This window comes from Micrasema longulum, unplaced genomic scaffold (genome assembly GCF_059751315.1).
Source record: "Micrasema longulum isolate JH-2025_06_02 unplaced genomic scaffold, ASM5975131v1 h1tg000357l, whole genome shotgun sequence".
NCBI classification, from domain to species: domain Eukaryota; kingdom Metazoa; phylum Arthropoda; class Insecta; order Trichoptera; family Brachycentridae; genus Micrasema; species Micrasema longulum.
Window position 1 is genome coordinate 918,091 of NW_028277559.1, and position 27,498 is coordinate 945,588.

Genomic DNA, 27,498 nt, shown 5'->3' on the forward strand with positions numbered 1-27,498 from the left:
AGTCGCCTCATTCCAAAATCCGCTATCTCCCTATGGCCGCTATAGGGAGATGGCGGGTTTCGGAAATAGGTGACTGAACTCGTAAAATATCAATTTAATTAATATATTTTTAAGTGCAAATAAAACTTTCCAAGCTGCAGTTGAACAATTTTAACATTTTCGTCACAACAGACAAACTGGTTGCACGGCGAAAAAAAAAATTAAGCAACCAATTTTGACGAAAAACGTAACAATAATTTAATTGTTACTATTATTAACTTTTTTGGTGTAACTAGTCCAAATTCGTGTTCTGGGCAATGGGAAAATAAAACCCGTACAGTTTGTCGAAATCGGTATATTTAAAAAGCAAATCTTATTTGTGAACACATTGTTTGAACTACTGTTTAACGATAAAACATGGTTCATATTTACTAAATTATCATTATGTATGTTAAAGTTAGAATAAATTAATAAGGCACGTTGTGTATTTGATAGATTTAAAATAAAATTAGTTTCAAATTTACTTCAATTTTTATACTAAAATAAAAATGAAAATTCTAATAGAAGTAGACATTAGCAATTTCATGATACTTCAAAATAAAATTGTTTTTTTTTTTCTATGAACTTAAGAACGGCCCAGAGCTTTTGAGCTGCACTTTATTAACAGGTAGATCAATTGTGTATTCAGCAATTACCTCCTGAGGGAGTTGACCACCAGTATTACCAAAGTTTTCCGCTAATCCTGGAACAGTAGGGATAAGTCCTGGGTAAAGTTGCGACTGATATTGGCTAAAACTACCCTCACTAGGAGATGCGCTGTAAACCGGATACACGTTCTGCGCAGGAGCCATATTGTAAACAGATCTCTTTAACTGTTTATTACCCTCTGACATCCACATTTTCCTGTCACTATCAAAGCGGTATCTTATAAAATCATTGGATTGTTTGTCTTCTAAGGGTGGAACCCATTCTTCGTATTTGTAAATTGGAGGTTGCTGTGGCGATTTCTCATATCCCCGTTTCTCAAAAGTGCCATCGAATGAGGTCGTTGGAAAGTTATGATATAACCCGTAGTTTAGCGGACTAGTAGCAATCTGGAACAAAATATCTATTCATCTTTATTATTACAAAGACACGGACTTAAAAAAAGCACGCAACAAAAAATCAACCTCCTCTTTTTAATTTTAAAGTAAAAAATTTTTTTTTGTGGTGATTCGGATAACAGTGGTCGATTAATATCAGCGATATGCTTCAGATCGTAAAATAATTGTAATTATCACGTCATTCATTCATCAGAGTCTAAAACGTTCCAAGCGTAAAATACGTTTTTTTTTTTTTTACAAAAATGTTTGAAAATGTAGAGTAAATGTCCGTAAAAAAAATCTTCATCATTTTGTTTTATTTGAAATAAATGTGTTTTTTTTTATTACTAAGCATATTTTTAAGCTAATCTTTTTTTACATGTCTTGTCTACGACAGATGTCTTTTAACATAAAATGTGAATACAAAAAACATTTTACCTTCTTTAGTGTTTCATTTATTCCATTCAAAAAAATAAATAACATATAGACCGGTAGTGACTGAATACAAGTAAAGAAAAGTATAAACAAAACCGTGAATTTCAAGACTTACACTATTTATGGTAGCTTTACGTTCCAATAAACTTATAAACTCTAATAAAAAAACAGAATTTTGGAAAAAAATTGATCGGAACCAGCAACTAGAGAAAAGAACAAAATTAGACTTCCATTTAGGAAAAAGGCAAAGTCACAAAATTCAATTTTATTTAAAGCAATTAAAAAGTATTACGAAATGGAAAAAAATATTTATGAAGAAAAAAACATATCAAAATTTAAAATAATGGTCAAGACATATGTGATAAACAATTTATAAATTAAATATATTTGCAATGTTATTATTAGAACACACATAACAATATGTATGATACGTGTGCCCTACTTTAAGATTTAAATAAATAAAAAATAAAAAAAAATCAACTGCTATTTTTCATCGGGTGCTCGAATATTATTGTTTATAGAAAACAAAACATATATTTAACTTACAAAGATATATACACAAAACTTATTTCAGGGTCAGAAAAAAATATTAAAGATTTTATTGTTGTGCCAACTTTTTGGTAATTTACTATAGTTGTGAATATCTCTCTTAAAAATTTAATTCAGATAAAGTAGAATAACAATATTTTATGTTCGTCCAAATTTTTGTAGACAAGGACTGGATTCAACTCCCTGGGGAGCTTTTAACATAAACATATTACAACAGAGACGAAGAACATTTAAGAGAAGGTAATATAGAAGTCTAGGCATCTACAGGGCTTATGACCTGTCATTGGCTGGTTTAAATGGCCACTTTTAACACTGTGTATTGTGGCCACTTAACCAAAATTTGGACAAACTCAAAATATTATTGATAAATCCACTTGGTCCATGAAGAAGTATGGAAATTGAAAAAATAAGATTTTTAGGCGTTGCCTAGTATGTAGGTGATTTTTTTTTGTTTTTTACAATATACATAAAAGGTAAAACATAGTATTCTAAAAATAAAGCATAATTACATAGCAATGAAATACATATTAATAGTAAAAATAGTCAACAAAAATATCTCACAAAGGCATGGCCTGTTCGTGGGTATACAAGAAAATGTTAATGAATAATGGACAGTTATAATATTTTTGTGTACCATAAGAAAGAGAAAATAAAATATTATGTAAAAGATTACATGGTATTTTTTTAATAGTAATTATAAAAAGAAATAAAAAATATTTTTAAAAAACATTAAAATATTCCTATCATTAAAGGGCAACAAAATATATCATAGAAAAAAAGAGTTCATGTAAAGATATATGAACTCTTTTTTTCTAATCTAAAGAGTTTGAATCCAGGATAGTGCGTGTTTTTTAACAGAAGGAAAATTTTGAAAGTGGTGATATCGCGGACTCACTGGTTCTGACGTTTGACGAAGTCTGGAGTTTAAACTCCGTTACCACAATTAAATTTCCATTTTCAAACATGGTTTAGTAATCAGTCATTCTAAATCTAATGGTCAAAAGTGAATTTATTAAATGCGTTCATTTTAAGATAAAGCACAAAAAAAGTGTATTATATGGGGGAGATAAATTCTTACGTAGATAATTTTGAACATAAGTTTTAGAGTGTCCAATTATTTTAGCACGTCCAATTACTAAAGCACCCACTATGCTTAAGAATTGTTTAAAAATATAAATATTTGTGAATATCGTTAGATCGCAAATATTTTTTTTTTTAATGTGTTTATTTCATATTGATTTTTCATGGTCATCAATATTTTATGTGATCGACTTTTTTGCGGCCATATATATTTCATTTGTCGTTTAAGTGTATTATATAATATATTAAGATTCATCAATAAAATGAATTAGGAATCACAGTACCTAAATAAATCCTACCTTCTTCAGTCCTTGAATAGAAGATAGTATGAGAGCAAGTTTGGCAAGAAGAAGAGCTTTTCCTCCTAGAACTGCCAGGAATTGGAAACCCATTGGAACCAAAATCATTCCCATAGACATTATTCCAAACATCATCATTTGGACCATTTGATGACGCCTCCGATGACGAAATTCAGCTAAAAAGAAAGAAACTTATGAAATTAGCATCGTTATAAAAGATATACAGAAAATGAAATGGTACATTTTTATGTAGACAAATACTGGACTAACCCTCTAGGGAGTTTTTTAAGATAGAGAAACATCTGCACACTCATTCTTTTCTCAAGATTTCAACCTGAGAGTAGCCATCGAGTTCATGGAAATCAGGTTATGGCCTTAGGGCTAGTGTCGCTGACTTACGGATCAGAGATCCAAAGTTCTAACCCCAGTCTACCACAACTTGATTCTCATTTTCTACTAGTGAGTTATATATTTAGAAACAATAAGTGCAGTCATGAATACAACATACTTACGAAAGAAGTAAAAAGTTACTCTTATAATTATTTTATGAGCACTCATTGAAAACACTCTATTTATTTTCTTTTCATTCACATTTCATGTTTAAAATATTTACAAAAAACACATTATTATAATAAGTCACTCCTTTTCATGCGTGAAAGATTTTTTACTTTCTTTTGCATAGTGGGAAACTTTGAAATAAATAAAGGCATTAAATCTTTATAGATTTGTATTTAGTTGTAATATTGTATTTCTTTTTTATTTTAAATAAACTTACTCATTGAAAATGGCCGCCAAAATAAATATTTAGATTTTTCATAAGAACGCAAATATTTATCTTTTATTTTTAAAAAAATCATCCAGGATTATGGTTCTGTTTCACGCAGAACTGTATTCTTGGTCCGCCCGGACATAGAGCAAAATAGGTATGATGATAATCTATTCATTCTTTTTTACTAAAATGTTGCATAGCAAATTACTGTAGGAACAGTCTTATATTTAAAAAACAAACAAAGCACCAGTTCTTGGAAAAACTGTTATGTTTATTAGTTATTAGATAACATGATACCGGTCTCAGCTTCGTTAAGCAAGATTCGTAGAAAAAATCTTGTGTTGCTTTGATTGGCAATAAAAGTTTCATCCGTAAGTAAAATAGCGTGTTATTTATAAAATTTCTTAATCCTACGTACGTAACAGTAAGTTTGAATAATAAATTCTATAAAGATAAGTTATACCAATGTATTTATATAAATCACAGGTGAGCAAACTCTGGCCGGCGGGCCGGGTCTGGCCCGTGGAACGTTTTGATCCGGCCTGAGGAAATTTGATCAAAAAATTTACTTAATACATCAAAATTTATTGCGACTGTCAGGGAAATTTTTTTGAAAGGGGATATGGAAGTTTAGGCATTAACAGGGATTATGACCTGTCATTGGCTGTTTAAGGTGGCCTTTTTATAGTGTTACATCCACATTTCCTCAACTCTTCCATCTGTCGGCTTATTGATGAGAGGAGATTCTTCTTTCTGAATTATTTCGCCTATTAGGCAATACTAGAAAATACTATTAAATTTTTATACTTTGTTTACACCAGTTAGTTGAATCAAAAATATTTTGACTATGTTCAAATGTTTGTAAACAAGACTGGATTACTTTGAAATTTGAAATCAGATTGAAACTCATTAACTCCTAAGGTTGTGAAATCCAGCCTTGTCTACAAACATTTGCACATACTCAAAATATTGTGTTTCAAAATATCGGACTTGTGTGTGATTTTATGATTATTTTTTTATAATTCCTTGATAATTAATATTATCAGCGAGCTTGATGTGATTTTTAACTGTTAAATAATAAATTATTATCAAAAGATATCATGTCATATTCAATAATAACAAAATACACGCTTTAACTAAGGGTCATAACGTACGAGTAGTTTTAATAAGCGTATTTTTAATTGCGGATAAAATTGAACTAACACTAGAAAAAATTAAGCCTTCCATATTCCCTTCTTAAAAATGTTTTCCCTCTGTTGCAAGAAATTTAGAAAAAAAACGTCAAACTCGATTTTAGATAACCAGAACACGTCAGTATGTGTGATGTAAAATAGAACCTTACAGGATTATGCCTGCAGTTGTTTAACAAGAACATTATTTCAATGCAGAGTGCATCATTTGTCTTTCTTCGCGGGTCACAATCTGTGCGATTGGTTCGCTTCATGTATGGTCAGTCTCCACTCGTCTCTATCCTCCGCTTGTCTCTTTACCTCGTACCCGCTACAACGCATGTCGGAGATAATCTGATCCATGTCACTGTAATGTGTGCCTTCGGTCACTTGTCACATGCCCTTTGGAAACGTAAAAAGCAGGCCTGGGTGTCTTATTATTATTATGGATAACTTATATAGCGCCATTTTCGTAATATAATACCTCAAGGTCGCTTTACATCTTCTTCTTCTTCACGTGTCATCTCGGGTCCCCCCGACGTTGACGATCACTTGGAAAAAAGCTTCCCTATCCTGAGCAGTGCGAAACAGCTCCTCCACAGTTCTAATCCTGGTCCATGCTCGGATGTTTCGAAGCCAGGAAAGCTGTTTTCTTTCGACTCCTCTACGTCCCTCGATCTTCCCCTTCATGACAAGCTGAAGTTTGGCATATTTATCACCTCTCAACACATGGCCAAAATATGAAATCTTCCGGAGCCTAACAGTGGTGAATAGTTCTCTATTAGTATTGGCTCTACGTAATACTTCATTGTTGGTTATCATATTGGTCCAAGATATTATTAACATTCTACGGTGGATCCACATTCCAAATGCTTTAAGGCTGTTTATAATATTAACTTTAAGAGTCCACGTCTCTACATCGTACAGTAAAACAGACCATTTATAATATTTGACCATTCGTTGTCTCAGTTTAAGGTTTATATTATCGTCACAAAGAAGATTTTTTATTTAGTCAAATCCTGTTCGGGCTGCTTCTATTCTGCATTGTATCTCAATGTCGGGGTCTAGATCTTCTGTGATGATACATCCTAAGTACCTAAACTGTTTCACTCTCTCGATATTGATACCTTTGAGTTAGAGATTTACATTTAGATGACTTTCTCGGCTAAAAACCATAAGTTTAGTTTTGTTTCCATTAATATTTAAACCAAAAGGTTCACCGACGGAGTCAGAAACGTAGCCAGTGAAATTCCCGAAAAAGTTGGAGTGATATGGCTGAAATTTTGCTGCAGCATTCAATACAGACTGTAGTCGAGTCATTTTGTTCATCGGTAGACCTGCGTAGATACCATTACAATAATCGACTCTAGACACTACAAACGCATTTATTAATTGACGGGCGGCATCCACTGTCAAATTTTTACGTATGCATTTAATTTGTCTCAGCTGGTAGAAGCATGAACTTATCGTTCTACTAATTTGAGCGTCAAGAGAAAGGTCAGAATTGAGTCAAACTTATCTTATGGCCTATCCATTTGGCTCACTGTTGTGCACTTTATTGAGCGAGAATCTTGACTTTCCACCCCAGCTCATTTGTTTTATTTTGATTAAATACTTGGATTTCGTTTTACGTGGTCTTCGCTGACTACTAAAACAGATGGATGTTTTGTGTTTGTGGGTGGTTATTTCGATAGAATCTGACCCAGACTGTAAAAAGGTTGACCATGCCTAATACAAATAAACTTTATCTGTAGCGAAGTTGTAAGAAATATTCTCAAATGATTCAATCTACATATTATTATGCTCATTACATTTCTTTGAACATAACTTTCTATTATATTCAAAGAATTGAAGTACGAGTATTTGTACTCGATTTCTCTGAAAACTTTATTTTCTGTAACACTAAGTTATTGTTCCATAGAAAATGTAGATTGGACAATGTTACCAAAGTTTCACAAATAAAACCCTTTCATTCAAAATTTTATCTAAAATGTGTCGCGAAAACTTCAGAACGTCGTCGTATCTAATTAAATACTAAACATTAATTTGATTTTTTTTAATGTATTCGCAATTATGTTATTAACACTTTAAAGAAAAATACGTTCAACACGATAATTTTAATTTTGCTCTTATGCAATTGACAATTTTACATTGAATGTTGTAACAGTATGATTATACATGAACCCGATCAAGATTTTACTTTTATACAAAGTAAGCAGATTGTTATTGAAATAAAAATTCTATTTCGGTTATATGGCGGTTGTAAAAAACTTATATTCGTAAATATGTCAAATAATGTTAACCTTTGATTGCATAGAAGTTATGTTATTCTGAGTGTAATTCCTAGAAGTCAAATTTTGGTTAAAATAAGTTAGGGATCAAAAATACTAAATAACAATTCATTTTATTCAATAAGGGCACATTTCAGTCACTTTGAGGAACTTGCCCAAAATATGTTGTTTGTCATTCGTACTTCAAAAATGTTGGCAAGTTTTAGAGCGAAAAATGTCTTTGACATAAGGTACAAAGATATTATAGTTTTTCAAGGTGCATTTTATCCCACAAATAATGAGAAAGCTCAGTGCTACGGGAAATTGGATATTCAAAATGTTTTCTTACACTTTGTAAAAATTAGTTTCTCGAAAATGTAGTTTGAACTTCGTCCCAAGTTCTGAAGAATCAACCAATGTAAATCTATCACAATAGTGTTGTAATAGATTTCTGGTTTCTGGGAAGCCAACTTACCTATCAGCAGAATTCTCCGACTTAAACTTGTAACGTCGCAGGCGGAGTAATTTCAAAATTACGAAACTTCAAATAATCATAGCGCTGATAATACGATACATAAATACGAACACATGAACTTCCTCATTTAAAAAAAAGTTATTTTTAGAAGTAAATGAAATGCCTTTATAAAGGGTAATTTTATAGGAAAAATTGCTACGGAAACAAACTCCCAAAACAAATCCCCCGTGATGAAAAACTTTTTTTACAGAGGTACTTCTAAAATTAGGCGTCAAAATTATATTCCTACTTTCTAAAAGCTTTTCGGTGACTATAAATGCCATTTAAAATTAAACAATTCGCCCAATATTTGAAGTAATTTACACATCTGTTTTTTTTTTCTCCAATAATATTTATGTTCTTATTTCACCAAAATTTTAGGGACCATTTTCAACAAACCGTAAATAACGCACTATAACAAATTGGGAATCAAGTTATAGTAGAAACAATTCAAACCTCGGACCTCTAACCCACGAGTCCGTGGCACTAGTTAAGTAGATATACCGTGTTCAGTATTATAGGAATATCAAATTAAACAAACCAGTCGCGTGATATCAGACATAAAACAGCACAATTTACGATTATTGTTTAAATCCACGCGGCCAGTAAAAGGCATGTGGATTGACATTTTTTTTTTGTGTTTCTTTGAAATTCAATGAGCAACGACTCTCGGGTAAAAATCGAGCGAAGATTAATCGGCCTTATGATGTACTGGTTAATGTAATTCGTCTGGCATTAAATAAATAAATAAAACAAAATAAAAATACGGAATCCAATAAATATCAATACACCCTTATCATACCGTGTCATCATAAGATTTTTGCCATCGTTTGAAATGGGGCCAATCACGTGATATCACGGAGTAGGTTCATGGTGCGCACGTGTGTCGCACAGCGGTCAAGTCTCCGTGAATGTACTTTACAACCCTATTGAAATTGATTTAATAAAAAAAAAGAATACCATCATTATTGAAAATAAAACGTGTTTGTATTTGGGGTATTTAAACGTAATGTGTGTAAATTATGCGGAATGAATCATATTTGAAAATTAAGATTAATTGAACATTAAAATATTAACAAAATAAAAACATTTCTCTTACTTTTTTCAAGTTTCTCGTCGGAAGGGAGAAGATCGACTTTCAGTACGTGGGTGTTAAACACTCTACCCATTCTTTCCAATACAAGGTATTTCCAGTCTTCCTTCTCAATGGTTTCATCTGCCATTCTCATTTCAGTTGAATTTCTAAAACGAAAACAATTTATTAACACCCGAAACACATTTCAACATGGCATTCAATTTCTCTTTATGAGTCATAACCATTATTATAAATCTAAAAGTATGACATGTAAGACGATTCACCTGAAAGTTAAACTAAGAGAAATTGGGAAACAAAAATAATAGTTGTATATTAAACACAACAAGAACACAAGAGCAAAGCTAGAAAAAAAGCTTTTACATTTTTTTTACATTTTTTTTTTTTTCACATTTTTAATTTTTGTGTTCTCACCGGGAATCGAACCCGGAACCTTCCGTGCGTGAGTCAAGGGTCTTGACCACTACACCACGGAGGCCGCCAAACGCTAAGTGTACCTAAGCGTAAAAGTTCTTTTGCACAACGTAATTTAACCTTTAATGCACCAATTGTTTACAATGATCACCTGATGGTTCATGATGGAAAACTGTTTTAGTACCTACTGATATAACATGATGACATGGACCTTTTGTCTGATAACAATAATTTAAATTTTTTTGGTTCTCCTTTTTGTATTTTAACGATTTGTAAACGCCATTTTTTAATGGACTCTGTTAATAAATAAATAAATAAACTATTTTCATTTAATGTATGAATATTTTTTTGTTTTTTTTTTATTTTTTTAATGATATAATCAAAATAATGCTTTAAAAAAAATAGCTGAGGAATAATTCTAGAACAGGTGATACCTTGTTCGATAGTTATCAACCAAACTTACAATTATTTCATGTACCTTTTTTCCGTCGACCTCGTGGTGTAATGGTCAGCGCGTTTGCCTACCATGCAAGAGGTCTCGGGTTCGATTCCCGACATGGTTGATAGGGAATATTTATTGGAAAGAGTGTGGTCACACTAGAATATTTCATAGTCCCTGGACTAGTAACTGAAGCGTAAGACTGATCATCTTGTTTTCATGTAAAAAAAAAATCGAGATACGCTGCAATTGGTGTACCAATGCAGTGCTCTATGCACCATTAGGAGTGGAAGGGGAATGATGATAATGATGAATTTTCCTTCATTATTTGTTTTCCCTATTGTAAGAATAAAACTGTACTCAACTAAAATAAACGCCGATTTTGTCGACACTGAATATAAATTCGTAAGAAACCGAAATCTTAGCCACATTTACCGTTTTTATGGATCATACTCAACTAATTTTTATGAACTACAAATTCAATTAAATGATATACTGGTCTCAAATTTCTGGTATTACCTGTTCACTTTTGGCATTTGCGCACTGCCTGTTCATACATTAACAAGTTAGAAACGGGTATTTTGTTTTTTGAAACCGATCGGAAGGCTCACGACCTTTAAAACTATTTTCTCGTATGTAGATGTAGATAGGATGTTTTCACTGTCTTAAGATGTTAAAGGAAACTTATACTTATAAAATATCATATTACATCAATAGTAAATGTACGCTAAGTTTCTTTGTGTATAAAAACAGTAAAACGACGGATTAACTGTGAGTGTGTTTGTGTTTGTTTCATTAGACACTTTCCGTAGAAGTTGGGATATACATAAGTTCACAAAATATATGTATGTATGTGTAGAATATGTATTGTATGTGCTGTTGAAACACAATAGGCCTTACTCATAAACTTGCCATAAAGGTACGCCTCGGTTCTTCCCACCACCTCTCCTCTCTTCATAGTGAAGTATTAATTTTAAATATGTTTTATTTTTTTAGTTAATCTTTGTTTGTAATTTTGTATAAAATCATAAGATTCAAAACGTCCATGCCCTTGTAATTTTTCCAAACTGAACAGTTAGCGTAGGTAGGAAAAAATTGCCTTAAAGCAATATGCCTGCCTTTATATGTATATATGTTGTATTTGTGTATTGTATATATATTGAATAAAGTGTTTAATAAATAAAGTAGTAAAATACGGATGAAAATACTATATTCATTACAATGGTAGAATAAAGATGGTATTCTTATTATTATTTTACCACTGTGCCTAGGCGTAACTTTATACCAGGTTTATAAGTAAGGCCCGATATGAACAGCAAAAGTATAGGAAGATTTTATCATCACCCTTATGGCAATATATTACAACTCATCTATCAGTGGTGTTTCTGGGGAGGATACTGATTTATTTCTTAGTATTTACAGGGAAAAGGGTGTCTTCGAGTACTATTGAAATATTCTGCCTATTTAAAACGTTCTAAGATAAAATAAAATAATCAATGTCACAACCGCCAAAATGACGTTTTGTTATTATGTTAAGTGTGTTTATGTTCTATTAAAATTAAAACTTGGTGCTATCAGCTTAAAAAATAATAATAACCTATCAAAGTTGCTGAAAGAGAGTTTTTTAGCTCTTTTAGAAAATTTGATAGCTAATAAGTATTTTTCAAGGTGATACCTGCACCAAATGTTAATTTTACTATTACACTTAACATGAAAACAAAATATCGTTTTGGCGGTTTAACCCACGACTTTTTTTCATGCAAGTTAAGAATATCGGAATTTTTATTAAAAACTTTAAAAAAATGACAATGATAACAAGTCCAGGTTATTGGGGCTGATCGAGTCGGCAATGACCTTCCTTGACCACCTATTCCATTTGGAAAACCATCTGCCTAACACTCTGTTTAATATACAGATTGTGGCTACCGTTGTATGCGTTTTGATTTGTAACGCGAGATGCGCTATAGATATTTATTACTAGCACTAAAGAAAAAAAAAATGTGCATTTCCATCTAAGCATTTTCCCACAATTTCTTTATGCATTATCAGTTTCGAAATTCATTTGAATTGTCCCTTTTACTTTTTTTTATATTTATTTTAACATTTGTTCTTTATTCAGATATTTTTTGCCCAGGCGGGTAAAAAATACAGTCCTGCGTGTGAAATATAACCAAAATCTTAGCAGAGTGTTATTTACTCAAAGAATCGAGTGGAGATGTGTCCACCTGGTTGTGTTGTGGTTGACACATTCACTCACCATTTTAAAGGTCCTGGATTCAATTCCTGCCAGGGCGGATGTAAAATATTGATTTTAAAGCATTTTCGAACTGCAATATTTCTTTGTTTTCCGTCCTTACTTTCATGTAACAGATGATGGAACTATGCTGCATTTGGTTTACTAATGCAGTGCTCTATGCACCATCGGGTGCAAACAAGGGTTTAAAGATGATGATAAGTAAAATGGCTGACCACTTGTTTGAATATGTCTGGAAAAATGTGTTAATACCTGATGTAATTGTTCTTCATTATCTCTTTCAGTACTCAGATAATTTGAAAATGACGCCAAAAACGTTTACGTAATTATTTGTTCGAACAATAATGGATCACATTGCGTTCACTTATTTCTATATTTAAATCTCTTCACATAAATCCACCTTATAAGTACATATTTGATGTCGACCCTACAAGAAATTGAACCTAAGAACTCGCATATAGTAGACTCGCTAACGTGCTAACTGAGGCGAAATAATCAGTAATAATAACGGCCCTATTTCACACGCAAAACTGTATTATTCATCCGCCCAAAAATAGACAAATCGATGTTTGTGCCTCCAAATATCTTAAATTTTTAATTCTGTCTGTGGGTTTCAGTGATAGTTTCATACTTGTTTTCGTATTTTTCAGAATCGAACGATTTCCCCTGCCTGTTGACCTTTTCAAACCGGACCAGTTGGAAGCCCTGAGTCAAGGGGATGACGTCAGAATTCAGAGAGCGGTCAAGAGCTACTAATGTCTTCTTCTTCACACACTTCATCATCTGGGGGAAGAACTCGTTGCTCAAGTTTGTAGCCAAGTCGTTCTGCACAAACTACAAGAAAAAAATTCCATTAGATTGCAACTTTATTTTCAATATCTCCAAATGTTTGTTAACAAAAACTGAATTTAATTCTCAAGAGATTTCAGTAAGATTGATACATTTGAATTATTATTAAAGTTTCTTTCCTCAATAACAATATATTACGCAGTAATAGAGGTGCTCATTTTATTACACTCATGGACAATTTTGCATTGTTTTTTTTTGTCTATTGGATCTATTTAATTTAAATGGGACCAAAATAATTATCTTCTCATTAGTAAAAATAAGAAAAAAAAAATACAATTACAATTTTGGCACACAGCCAGAGTTGCTGATTCTCCCGGAATTTCACAATTCTACCGGTTAGTGGCTATTTTTTTACTACTACCGTCACGCCATTTCCCCGTAGGGGTAGGGAGAGAGAATGCACCGCCACACACGTCTATCCTGGCATATATTCCTAGCTTCTTCCACATTCATACATCTTGTCATACATACCCTTCGGTTCTGTCTGCTTTTGACATGACCAGACTTAAGATTTTGGTTTATCTGATCATGTCACGTCTTCCTTGGTCATCCTCGTATTGATTCCCAGAATACAGCTAAAATTGTGCGGAATCTATTGCAGGATGCAAAAAGTTTGTGAAGTTTTAGCAAACGAAATAAAGGGGGTAGATTTTTTTTTCAAATTGCTTAGACGAATATGGGAAAATTTAGAAATACGTAAGGGTTTTTTTCAAATAAAAAATTTAAAACCGTAAAAATTATGACAAGATCCCATGCTAGTATGTGGACTCATGGGCCAAAGGTCCGAGATTCAAATCCCATTCAACCACAACTCGATTTATATTTTTCTATTACAAGTTATTTACGACTTTTAGGAAATGGTCTGAAAATTTAAATATTGAGCAAATAATAAAAACTCAAATATTTTTCTTTTATCATTTAAAAAGAATATGCATAAAAAAACGATTTTTTGCTATTAATTACATTTATTCATCAATCCCTGTCACAAACGACGCGACGTAGCTTATTTTGGCGAAGTAAATTAAATTCAGCCAAAACGCGCAAATGCGCAGTGTTGAAAAGTACAGTTTTGAGAAAACATAACTTGTGTTTTTCAATAATAATTGGTTGAGCCGATAATTTGTTTCAATGTATTTTAGCCAGAAGAATAGCATGTAAGTAGATACTGGCTTATTTTGGTTTTGTGAGGTTGCCACGCCTGACGGGACATTTTGTTGGTTGGCAACACTGTTTTTTCTTCCGCGCCACTCTTCGCTTTTTCAACGAGTTATGTTCGCATGCTTTTCTAATTGTTGAAAAGTATTTTTCGCTATTTTGCCGTGAAAATAACTTAACGTTTTAACTTGCACAACGCCGGAAACATTTTATAATCCTTCGCCATTCTTCATCATCCGCCGCGCCACCTCCAGACTCCAGACAATTGTGTGCATGCAGTTTTCCTGACCATCAGTTTATCCAATAGCGCGAGCTGATCGCTGACAAAGAAGAAGACTCAACACCAGGTCGGTCAGTGTTATTACATATTGATTTTATCTAGTTCAAGTACATCTTAATAGATTGTTGGCTGCGTAAGGCATACAAAATGCTAGGTTTTTTAATGCGAATGTCGAATGACTTCAAAAACATTTATATTGTTATAAAACACATATGTGAGAAGTCAATTAGAAAATGCATCAACTATATGGAATCTCCAATATAAAATATGTAAAAAAAACCTTGAAAAGGTACAGAAGAGGTTTATTAATTTAATAAAATATAAATTTCACTGTACACCAAATTCATTTCAAACTCTGGAATATAGAAGAGTGATTGCAGATCAATTATTCCTGTTTAAACTGGTAAACAACATCGTAGACTGCCCTTTACTTATAAATTCTTTAGAATACTTTGTACCCAACAGAACAAGACTCCATACTACATTTAATTTGCCAGTACCTAGGACTAACTCAAAGAAAAACGACTTTTTCTTTAGAGCATGTCATTATTATAATACTGTTCTCTCCGGTTACGCAGACATTTTTCATCTCTCTTATATGAAATATAGAAAAATCCTTGTAGACAGTACACCCGTTTAGTTTTACAATGTCAGTTATTTTGTATGTATTTATATGTTCATTATTATATTTTTGTACCTTTTACATTATTTTTAAATAACTTTTTTCTTTTCTTATTCTTTAAATTTAAATTTATCTTATTTCTATAAACTTTATTTTTGTAACTGTGTGTAAGTATATAGAAATTTAATTTATTTGCAACTAAGTGCCTAACAATTGTTAATTGCTTTTATTTTGATACCGATAATGTACTTTATCAATATCTTACACCACTGTGATTTGACTGTTTTCACAATTTTCGTTCATATGTATTCTTACTTTCTGTATACAATATATGTAAAAACTGTTGTTTTTTTCCCAAATAAAATAAATAAAAAATCCACTAGCTCACATTGGCAGTTTTGGAGAAAATAATTTAATTGTCTGCTATCATAAAATATATTGAAATCGCAAAAGGCGAATTCTATTTTCAAGGATTCTCTACAAATAATTATCAAAATTATGTTTTGGAAAAAAGGTCTAAGTACACTCTAAAATACATATTTTGTTTTTTTTATCTCCCAAATTTCCATTCGATTAAGTTAGGAACCCTACAAATATCCTTAAAATATGTTTTTTTAAGAAAAATGTACAATAGTGTATTCCGCAATCTTTTGTTAAAGATAAATTGTTTTTAAAAAAATTAGGAAAAAATCTGAAACGTAAAAACATCACATATTACCAAACCCTCAAAGTTTCTCGCTTGAAAATTTGATTTTTTTCATACAAAACCATGAGCATGATATGTAAATATTCAAATATAGTTTAACTTGAATAACTCCAAACAAACTTTTTCACAAATTTCAATATTAATAAATTGTGTTGAGTATAATAAAGTAAACCCCCTTTGTATTTGAAAATGATAATGAAAATTTACATTTACAACTCACGGCATTTTTTGAACTTGTATTGACAGTCAAATGTGTCTTTTGTTTTAAAGAGCCCGTCAGTTATCCCCGAGGAAATGAAATAAATTTATATGTAAAGGTATGGAAATATAATACCTATAATGTATCTGATAAAGCGATTGAAAGATGTTAAAATATCGATAAGTCACGCTTCGTGGGAGATAATCACGGACGACAGTATGGAGCGCTTAGGGTTAAAAGCAAAATAAAAGTCGACGTGTATTTAAACCTTAGAAATTTTACGGCGAAAAACGTCTTGGCAGCAGTATTTATGACTGTATTTTTTTCCAACAGTAAAAATATTACAATATAAAAATAGTAAAACCATAAAAAAGAAGAAAAAAGTATTGACAAACATAGGGGACATCAAAACAAGACATGGACTATTTATTTAGTGCTCGTTTAAATAATTGTAAACTTAAACCAAAAAAGTCCAGATCTTGATCAGATTTTCATTATTATTCACTATCACCACACCCAATGGTCCATAAAAAACTGCATTGAATCTCCAACTACACAGTATTCGGATTAAAATAATATTGTTTGGTAGTTTTATACTGCAATATTTTATAATTCCTTGACTGACACCTTAAAGTTCCCCCTTTCGTTTGTTCACTACTGGTTGCGGATAAGAAAATGATCATCAATTAAACTAATTGATTAGTTAAATATTACCACCTTTTTTTCATATAGCGTGCTGTTATTAAAATTCTTAGATATTCATGCCTTTTCAGATGTAAATTAATCATGTACTTTCAGTGTATTTAGTCAATTATAGCATAAAGTATTACCTTCTTGGCACAATCTTTCCAGAGAACTCGGACCACTTCAGCACCATCAAGCCACAAGTCCGACATGAAGCTGTTGATATGTTCTGAAGTTGGAGCGGGTTTAGGATAACTTTGCTGGCCATTTTCAGGCAGGGCATTTATTGAACCACAAAAAACCAGCAAAAGAAACGAAGGTACTAGAATCCAGGTTTTCATTGTACTTTTTTTGTTTTTCCTACTTCTTATAAATTATTAAAATACAATCACAAAAATTCTGAAAAAATAAAATAATCATTAATTTTAAACAAAGGGTAATTGCTTAAAACATTGCATTTTCATCTAATATCTGTCATGTACATAGATGCTCCGAAGAAAAAATCATCTGGCAAGAACTGCATCTTTTCTACTGTACTATCAGAATTCTAGTGGGTGGAAAAATAAATATTTTATTACATAATTGAATAATTTTTATGATTGAACAATGTTTTGAGTATGTTCAGATGTTTGCAGACTGGCTGGATTTCCTCCCTGTGGATTTATTCAGATCTAAATTTGTTTTGTGGACATTTCTTCACTTCTTCCATCTGTTGACTTTTGTGAAGTAAAAGAGCTGAAACCTTTATCGTGTGGGTGAGATTCATCCGGCTGAATAGTATGTGATGTGGCCACTTAAACCAGTCAATGGCAGGTCATAAACCTTGCAAATTCCTAGACTTGCATAATCTTTTCGTGAAAATGTTTTCCTTCTATTTTGCAACAAATTTAAATATGAATAACTCCCTAGAGAGGAAATCCAGCCAGTCTGCAAACATTTGGACATACTCAAAACATTTTTGAATTCAAAATATTGTATTCTTGGTTAGATAATTTATTTTTCAACGTGAATCGATGACTATCGTCAAACTATATAACTATTCCGACAAATTGAAAAAAACTTTAATCAGTAAATAATATTATATTTTTATTTTAAAAAAATGTCTTTGGAATTAAATACTGAATTTTCAAATAACAACAAATAATATTGTAAATATTTAATTATTTTAGAATATAAAATATCTTTTTGTTTTTATTCATGGTTATAAAGTAAAAGTTTCTGTTACGGAAATACGTGCTTGAAAAAGCTTTTATCTGAAGACAAAATAATGTTCATAATGTTTAATTACTCGAGCTTCAGAATTACTGTCATATTTCTTATGATTTTATTCCTAACTGTTAAGAATTTACGATTTTTTGTGATTTGCATAAAAAATTACGAGTTTTTTCTTACATAATTATGTGAAGATAAATCGTTGATTATTTTCTTCATAAGGGTTTAATCTTCGATTATATTTTTATAAATAGACAGACAAATGATAATCTGTATATTTTGACAATACACACTTTACCATAACGTTTTCTACAAAGTTAAATTTGACAACATTTAATGCATTATTTTTCGGCCTTAAATTAATGATAGTTAATTGTTTTTTTAATTAGTAATTATAAATTGGCATAAAATTTTATACATGACTTCATTTATTAATAATATCACTCATATTTTATCTAACAACAATAGGCCTGCATTTTATACTAGTAATAACATAGGTAAAATCTTATTGAATTTTAAAGATTAGGTCAATTATTTGAATGGTTCGAGAATGTATCAATTAAATTGTTTAAATTGCCTAAATTTTTACATTGGAAAAACTTCACGCAAATTTCAAATTAAAATAAAAAAACAAAAAATATGTCTCTACAATAATAACTTCTCAGAATTCGCAAATCATATTCAAAGTGAAAAATATTTTTGAAATAATAAATGCAGTACTAATTTGGTTTATTTATGCGATACTTTTCCAATTTAGGAATGTTTTCATTAATATTTCCTGCACTTTATTATATTTAGTTTTAGATTTGAAATTATGAGGATGAAAAAAGTATATGAACTAAATTTATTGAAACAAATGTGGAAGCCTAGGCATTTACGAAGCTTATAACCATTCATTGTCTGGCTTGAGTGACTACTTTCACGCCGTGTAACATTCACCATTATGCCTATGTTTAAATAATCATATTTTCTCAACTTTTCCATCTGTTGACTTTTTTAAAAGTAAAAAGCTGAAACCTTTATAGATGTGGGCGAGATTTATCTGGCTGAATTATTTAACTATCAACGCCTAAAAATACATTTCAATTTTTATGCTTCATATCACATGTCATACTTATTATTAAAAAAAAATGTTTTAAGTATGTCTAAACGTTTGTAGTCAGGGTAGCAGTAGCAAACGATGATTTTATTACAGATAAGAGAATAGAGATTATCCATTACTCTAATACATAATTCATTAAAAAATACTACTATGAATTTAGTCGATAATAGGTATTCAATTGAAATGTTAACTGGCTGAATTGTTCAAGTAATTAATTATGCTTAAAACAGCCGCATCGAGCGCTATATGACGTATGAAAGTAATTATGGTCTTATGTCAAAAGTACCATCTCAAAGAAAAAAAATCCTCAAGAAACACTGTTAGAAATACTGTTTTCCAAATCAAGAATCTTCAAATAATTTGTAAAAACTGCAAGTTTAATCAGGAGAAAACACTCCGCACTGGGGTTAAGACATTCAAAATATAGTATACTTATTTGTATGAAAAAATAAGCTGGAATAATCGGCTAGTTTCTTAGCACACCGCAGGAGCTGGGCGCGCTTTATTGATATTAATATTTTTATTCGGATAAAAATACAAACAGTGGAAATGATTTAAAATAAATGGTAATTATTGATTTGTTTTTCTATAAATAAAGTTACAATACAACATTATTATGGCTAGTCAAGTTAAAGTAAGCTGTGCATAATCGTTTCTATACACGATTCACCCCTGCAGGGTAGACTGTTTTATCTCTAAGGAGTTATTAAGATTAGAATTATCTCGCCGTTACCCGCCCGTTTCTGTGATGCAACCGGCGCGGCGCTGCGTTGCAAATTGCACTTAACTAATTAATAACTCGACAACTTCTGTGAATATTGCTAACTCAACTTATAATTATGTAAGCTTTTTAAGTAAAACTTAGCACATAAGTTTTTTTAGGTATATTAGATCATTTTAAATGAAATATTTTGTTCATCAGGATCTCCGAAAATCACAAAATATCGAGTACCTTGAGACAAATACATAAAACATTTATTTGAGAGAAAGAGATGTAATCTATTTAGATCACTTAGCAAGAAGCGCATATAATTTCAATAAGATGAAAAGAGATGGTGATTATCAAGCGATCATTACCTAATCTCAGGTTACCCAGTATGTTAAAGCAAACATCTTGAGCCTTGTAAATCCCTAGACTCCCATATTCCCTTCTCAAAAATGTTTTCCTTGTATGTCTGAAATTCATCATGTTTACAAACATTTCAAACTTTTGACGGAATATTAAAACTTGAAGTGTAGTCATTGCGTTTACACAATCTAAGGAATTTAACTTATGTTCCAATACTGATTGAAAAGATTACTTTAAAAATAATTGCATTTGACAAATGAAATTTGATTCAATTATTAGCCAATAAGTAATTGAAGTAAGTTTTTTAAAGACATATTAATTTATTGATTGCTTTGGAGTTTATTTTGTAGAACTCCATATTTAAACTTACAACATTAGAAATCAAACAATATTAGAAGGCAAACTGGGCGTTCTTTCTTTACTAGATATTCAGAAAACATAAGATCCTTTTAAAAATAAAACAAGATTCTCAATTTGCCAATCGCTCAATTGAAAATAATCATAGAATTCAGATATCAAATAAACCTATTCCATTACATGTTGAAAGCAAAGGCCGTAAACTAAATATACTTGAACAAATGGAATTTCATAAATATCTTAATAACCCTAATTTTAAAATAATAAATGAACAAACCAATCACCACTATTAAATATATTTAAATAGACTGTTATTCTTCACTTTGTCATTTTATGTACATGCTTACATGACGCGTAATTAATAGATGAATCATGATACAATTACATTTATATAATGTGATAAGAAATTCTTAAAAATAGAAATATTGTAAAATAATACGTTTATATAAATTTCTTCATAATAATTCAATCATGTTTTAAAATTAAAAAGAATATCAACCTAGTATAATATTATTGATATATTTTTGACAACAATTATCTCAAGTTATAAAACTATAAAGCTTCATTAATTATTTCACAATACATATTTGTATGTCAACAAATACTTGCTTTGTTATATTTTTTCCGAAATTCAAACATAAATACCTAAATTCCCCATTACCTATTATACACTTAGCCTTGCCCTTAACTATTGGTTTTTCCCTCAATTATGATTAATGTACATGCTATAGTTCATAAGATTATTTTTATTTTCTATTTAAGGACCTTGAACCATATAACTATATAAGGATATTCAATCCATGTCTTCACATTCGTTTGAAAATACTCTAACAAGGCGAAACAATTGTCACGAAATTTCTGTTTTTATATTTGTAAAAATATGGATGTTCAAACATAGGCAAAATGGTAAATGTTACACAGTGTGTAAAGTGGCCACTTAAACCAGCCAATGACAGGTCATAAGCCCTGTAAATGCCTTGACATCCATATTCCCTTATTTAAGGTATTCTCCATCCCTGTTGTAATTTGTTAATCTTAAAAGAGTAAGTGTTCAGTTGACTCAAATCAGTGTTTGATTTCTAATATTATAAGTTTACATATTATTTTAATGTTTTTTCAACTAACTGCATAATGAATATGGTTAGAATATTCTCTGTTGTGAGATTTTTCATCTTTTACGATAGGGCATGTGAAGAAAATTGGCGGTTTATAAATAAAGTATTCAAAAGCTGCTAACGACTTACTTTTCCTCTTCTGAAGACGTAGATATGACAATAAAATGATATGAAAAAGCAGTCGGCATTCAATGAATTTGGGTATAAGAGTAAGCGGAAATCATCAAAAGATAGGATAGGAAAATATTTCTTTCATTTGAATAAAGATGTGTCATAATAAACCTTCGCAAAGTTATTTTCTATCGTTTTGAATACTTTCATGTCTCTCGGGGCTGAAAATATTATCATTTAAATTGAGGATATAATTTACTGGCAAAACAAATTTTATATTCGAAAATATCCATTTTGCTATTTTGTGGCATTTCAAAATATTTCTCCGGTAGATAAATCTAAAATGATCTGAGAATATTACCCATTGAATAAAAACATGAAAGATATTATTGTCGCTATTGTCGCTAAATACAAGCTGGATTTTTGTTCAATGGATCTTCAGATCACTCTATCGAATGGTAAATATAAAATATTTTAGAAAATGAGAAAAGCTTAGTGTTTGCAAGGGATGTATATATTTTAATGGCAATAAATCCTTCAAAACCCTTCAAGCTACGCTCAGAACATTTCACTTTGAGTAATTGAAAATACTTTTCTACGGCTTAACTGCTAAGCTTTTTCTAATAAATAGAAATCTTTCGTTCTTATAAATTTCACGAATTAAAAAAAATAATAATTAGCTAGGTATGTGAATTTAAAGTATATTTAGTTTTTTAATATTTTTACCTTTTTTTAAAATATTTTTTTATACAATAATTCATTTTGACAAAAATCGACATTCTCCGTTTATTTTTTAAACATTTGTTTTTATTATTCTATCTTTTAACAATTCAGTAATTATTTTTTATGCTCTTTTTAAAATATTTCATACTTTAAATGGTTTTTATGATTGTTTAATGCTAAGTGAGTTTGAGATGTCGTTTCAGCAGGTGTGCTACCGTGCAAGAGGTCTCATTAAGCAGAGGGACATTAAATATGTATTTAAAAATGTGTTTTTACGAACATTAATTTCAGTCCCTAGTAAGACTGATTATCTTACCTTCACGTAACAAAAAAATCAAGATACGTTGCTGCTGGTGTACCGACCCAGTTCCCTAGGCACTCTTTGGGGTGGAATGAGAATAATAAAATGAACGTCAATTGTTAATAAAATAATTATTTAATGTAATGTAATATTTTATACTTATTTCGAATAGTTGTACAAGATAAACTTTAACTTGTTATTCTACTAATAAACATCCTACGAAATGATGCGATAGACCCGGCATCTATAATCTCTCTCGGAAACTTATTAAACATCTTAAACCTTTTATGGTACAGATTGTTCTGTGTTGCCTTGATTCTTGTTTTCAGAAGTCTGAATATAGTCGGTAAAACAAATTTAAAACCACTCACATTTTTATATATTTTTTATTGTTGGTTTTGTCCTTTCACAATAAATTCGCGTATGTACACACAAATGTGCGCAAAAATCGAAAACTTTAGGTTAAAAATAGATAACAATAAGCTGACCAGTTTCATGACAAGCACAGACCCTTCGTTGGCCGTAAAAAATAATAAATACGTATCATAAATCACACAACAGTGATAACATGATGGACTGCCCCTTTTTAGCCTCCCTTTATCGTGAAAATGCGAGCAAAATGGTTTATTGTCCACCCACGTCCGTTCGAAAAATACAAATTGCTATCGGCATCAACAGAAGCATTCCCATAGAAATATTATGGACCATTTTCCACACTGTTGCTTACTTAAAAAAGACATTCTGCTATTTTAAAAAAACATTTCGAGACTAGCGTAATCTCTCGTGCTCAAGAGAAATAAAAAATAATATTTTTTATGGAAAATGGAACCAGAACTCCGAACGAATATTATAAAACCAATGATTACATTCTCGTAAAAATTCTGAAATTTAAAAGATTAATATTTATTCTGCATCGTGGTCTACTGGTTAATGCGTCATCATTTCGTTTCGGCATCTAACGATGCATACGGCTCTACATTGGTTCACCGACTGCAGCGTATCTCGACCATTTTCGTTAGAAGATAAAATGATCAGTCTCGCGCTTCAGATGCCAGTCCAGCGACGATGAAATATTCGAATGTGAAATCACCTCTTTAAATAAATATTTCATGTCAATCATGTCGGCAATCAAACCCGAGGCCTCTTGCATCGTAGGCAAAGCGCTGAACGTTTGACCACTAGGAGACTCTCAGCAAAGTTGACATAAAATGGATATTGAGTTTTTAATTTTTCAACAAATCTAATATAATCGTTAAACTAAAACAACGTCATTCGTGAAATTCCGATATGGTCATGAGTAAGAATGACAATATCCGACCAAATCCTTTCATAAAATTTTCCAAACTCCGAATTTTCAATTCTTATCTCTACACTCTTCACTTTTTTAAAACATAAAAATAGTACTTGATTTACTTAAGGAGCTTGAAATATTTTCATGGTTTCAATTTTTTTTCTTTTACAAATCATATAACGCGTAGTTTCCTGGCCAACAATTAGAAAAAAGCGTGCTTATTTTTAAGGACAAATAACTTCTATGAAAGAATTATCATTTCTGTTATTTTCACTCAACAAAACTCGCTTATAGGTACAAACTTTCATAAAATAATTATTCAGTTAAAAGCAGATAACTCAAAAACTTTTTCAATCATCGAGAAAACTTGGACCATGTCCGTAAAGCAATCTAGAGTTTCCCAGGAAAATATGATCATAAGTGCCAATTGAAAGTTTATCTTTTATGGCGATTCCAAGGTACACATTAGCTTTAACAATATTTTCCAGCAATCAAAAAACAGACTTGTCAAAAGATGAATTGGTCAAAATTCTACCTTAAAATTAAATATAAAATAATATATATTTGATATGTGACGTACAAGTGTAACTGCATTTTTGTTCAATTTACAATTTATATGAAAAAATGTTTTTTGTGAGTGCTTGCATCAATGGTACACGAATACGACTACTTTAAACATAAATAAACAACTTTGTTCCTTTTAAACTTTGGTTTAAATTAAATAAGTATGCGTATTTGTGTCATACTTCCAGTGGGACAAATAGTTAAAAATGGTCTCAGTTTTATAGGTAGACTTATTTTTATCAACCATTGAGTGGTACACATAATATAATTTTGTTCTAGTGGTGTAAGAAGACTCATTTCTGTCCCATCTTTGATGGTTTATGTAGTATAATCCCAAATAATTTTGAATATTTATGTTACTTTTAAAAATTATATGTATGCGGTTACACAGATGAAATAATTGTTAGTAATTTCGCACAATATGACTTCTGTTGCTAAATAATTGGGTTCATACAAACGTATTTTTAGCTCTCAAATGCTCGCCCATTAAAGTTATTCAATGCATATATAAAAGAGTCCAGAGAAAGTTCCTACGATATGTTAACTATAAGATCTTTCTGAGATATCATATAATTTGTTATTAGAATATTTGCACATATCCTCCCTTTCAATTAAACGCATAGTAGCTGATGTTGTCATCCTTTATAATATTATGAATAATGTTATAGATTGTCCATGCTTAGTTAATAAAATAAGTTTAAGGGTTCCATTTTTATTATTATCATTATTTATTTTATTTATTTCTATGATTAAAATAGTCTAATATACATTTACAACACAATATTTACATCTATACTTAAAACCACCAGGCTTAGATGTACTTTCCACACAAAATCATTTCAAACAAATTATTCTCAGTTCTCTCCGTTATTTTGATTTCACATGAATGCCAATAAATTGAACCATTTTGAAATATTATTGTTATCAAAAACATTTTTTACTTTGTGGTATGACATTTTACACTTATTAGTTTATAAATTTGTATAAACCACTTATTTTTTTTTAATTACACTTCGACCGGTTTCGAAGTTACTACTTTTTTTATTCTTTTTTTGATGTATTTATTATATTTATTTTATATCTCTATTTTTACATGTCTCTATTTTTGATATATTTAATATTTCGCCTGCTTTAATTAAATTAAAAATGATGTCTAGTACTTACAATGTAATAAGTTACCAGTAAAAACGATGTTTAAATTAGTCAGTCCTTTGCTACTTAATTATTATATTGATAAAATAACCTTTCTTTATTTGTTTATATAAATATGTGTATGTACTTTTGATTTCTTTATTTTTCTTTATTCTTTCAGATATTAAGTTACACTTTGTAACAAATAAATTACGAACTTGAATTATTTCTATTATATCTTTTTAAACATGTTTTTTATCAACTTTACTTTGAACCTTTGTATAACTGCTACCTATTTTTCTTCATAAACATAATTATGTAGTATGTAATAATACATAAATAAGCAAATTTGTATTGTAGAAGCCCCATGGACATTCAATGTCTAAAAAATAAAAAATACAATATGCATGCAATAATACATATATACATTTATACATAAACATAATTAATTTTTGAACTACTGTTTTTGTGGGATTTTGCAGGTAAAGTTTTTTTTTTTTTTTTTATCAAAAATTTAGTAGGCAGAAAAATGTGAAAATTTAAATAGTAAAAAATATACATGCATATACATACATACGTGTAAAAGGTCATAAACAAAACACTAGTAACGAGCGAGATTTGCCTATATTATTCCTAAATTAGTACTACTCATTATTTATCAAAATATTGTCGGTTGTTTTTTTTATTTATTCGAGTATTTTAAGAGTATATTTACCAGCAGTTTTTTTTCAAAAAACACTCAAGCACACTGCAACAAATCACAAGCAATCGATAACTAAATCAAACAAACTTCTTCAGTCTTTTATATATGTTTTTTTATTAAATTCATTCATGCGTCATGTGTCATACTAACCTTGTAATCTAGAAATCATAGATGTTATAAATTTTGCAAAGGGTATATTGTTCACTGGTCATATTGCCCCAGTTAAAAGCCGATTATAAGTTGTGGATTGTAATTATTGTTAGTTTCTATTCCCTAAAGAAAGTTAGCGAAGCGACGTTTAGATACGCATGGTGATTTTTACGTATTGAATGATACGAAATAGTAAAGATATATCACAGTATGGTTAAAATATTTTTAAATATCTGGAGTTACATTTAAGAACTAAAATTTAAGTTTAACACAGTGACTTCGGTGAAACATTCCTTAAAATAAATTTTTTAAAAAATCCTAATATATATTTTTTTTAAACTCTTTTCAATGTTTTTATTATATATAATTTTAAAACGGAATAAATCTTTAATTTCTCAAACAAACATCCCTCCCATAAAACTTTTACACCTCCCTAACAAAAAAATGACATAAAAAAACGTATTTGACCAAAGAAACGATACGCATCGGACGCCAACGAGGGAAACGGCTGGGTTGAGAAAGGGAGGTAACTCCGAGAAATAAAGGATTGACTCAATTTTCTTTTACATTCCCTTTTCACACCGAATGGTGCATAGGACACTGCATTAGAACACCGACCATTTTTGTTACATGAAGGAAATATGATCAGTCTTACGCTTCAGGTCCCAGTCCGGGGCCTATAAAATATTATATTGTTAAAACACCGTTTTTTACCGTTTCCGGCGGTTAGGGTGTGTTGGATAACGTTCGGCTGCACTCGGGTAAAAAAATGTCAAAATCAGAGATTGGATTAGAGATAAATTAGAGAGATTGTTATTAGTATTATTA

At 30.6% G+C, this 27,498-nt stretch overlaps 1 protein-coding gene across 2 annotated transcripts; it reads right to left on the reverse strand.

Annotated features, from left to right (window-relative positions):
* Positions 1–319: 319 nt before the first annotated feature.
* Osi23 (DUF1676 domain-containing protein Osi23) lies at positions 320–26,594 on the reverse strand. 2 transcript variants are annotated; one of them, XM_088225416.1, is made up of 6 exons: positions 26,533–26,594; positions 16,988–17,240; positions 12,978–13,180; positions 9,246–9,388; positions 3,410–3,600; positions 320–1,073 (listed from the first exon to the last, which is right to left on the reverse strand). In XM_088225416.1, exons 2-5 carry the CDS (start codon positions 17,180–17,182, stop codon positions 3,410–3,412), a joined length of 732 nt encoding a protein of 243 aa, XP_088081542.1. In that variant the 5' UTR covers positions 17,183–17,240; positions 26,533–26,594; the 3' UTR covers positions 320–1,073. The 2 variants fall into 2 exon arrangements, with proteins under 2 accessions (XP_088081542.1, XP_088081541.1); XM_088225415.1 differs by lacking the exon at positions 26,533–26,594 and having other exon boundaries at positions 3,425–3,600.
* Between the last annotated feature and the right edge of the window lie 904 nt (positions 26,595–27,498).

Excerpts from the sequence above, each read along its gene's own strand:
- Osi23 (XM_088225415.1), bottom strand. The coding sequence starts at position 17,182 with ATGAAAACCTGGATTCTAGTACCTTCGTTTCTTTTGCTGGTTTTTTGT. Across the intron at positions 13,181-16,987 it reads GGAAAGATTGTGCCAAGAAG|TTTGTGCAGAACGACTTGGC; the intron begins GTAATACTTTAT and ends TTTTTCTTGTAG. Across the intron at positions 1,074-3,424 it reads CTATTCAAGGACTGAAGAAG|ATTGCTACTAGTCCGCTAAA; the intron begins GTAGGATTTATT and ends ATTTTGTTCCAG.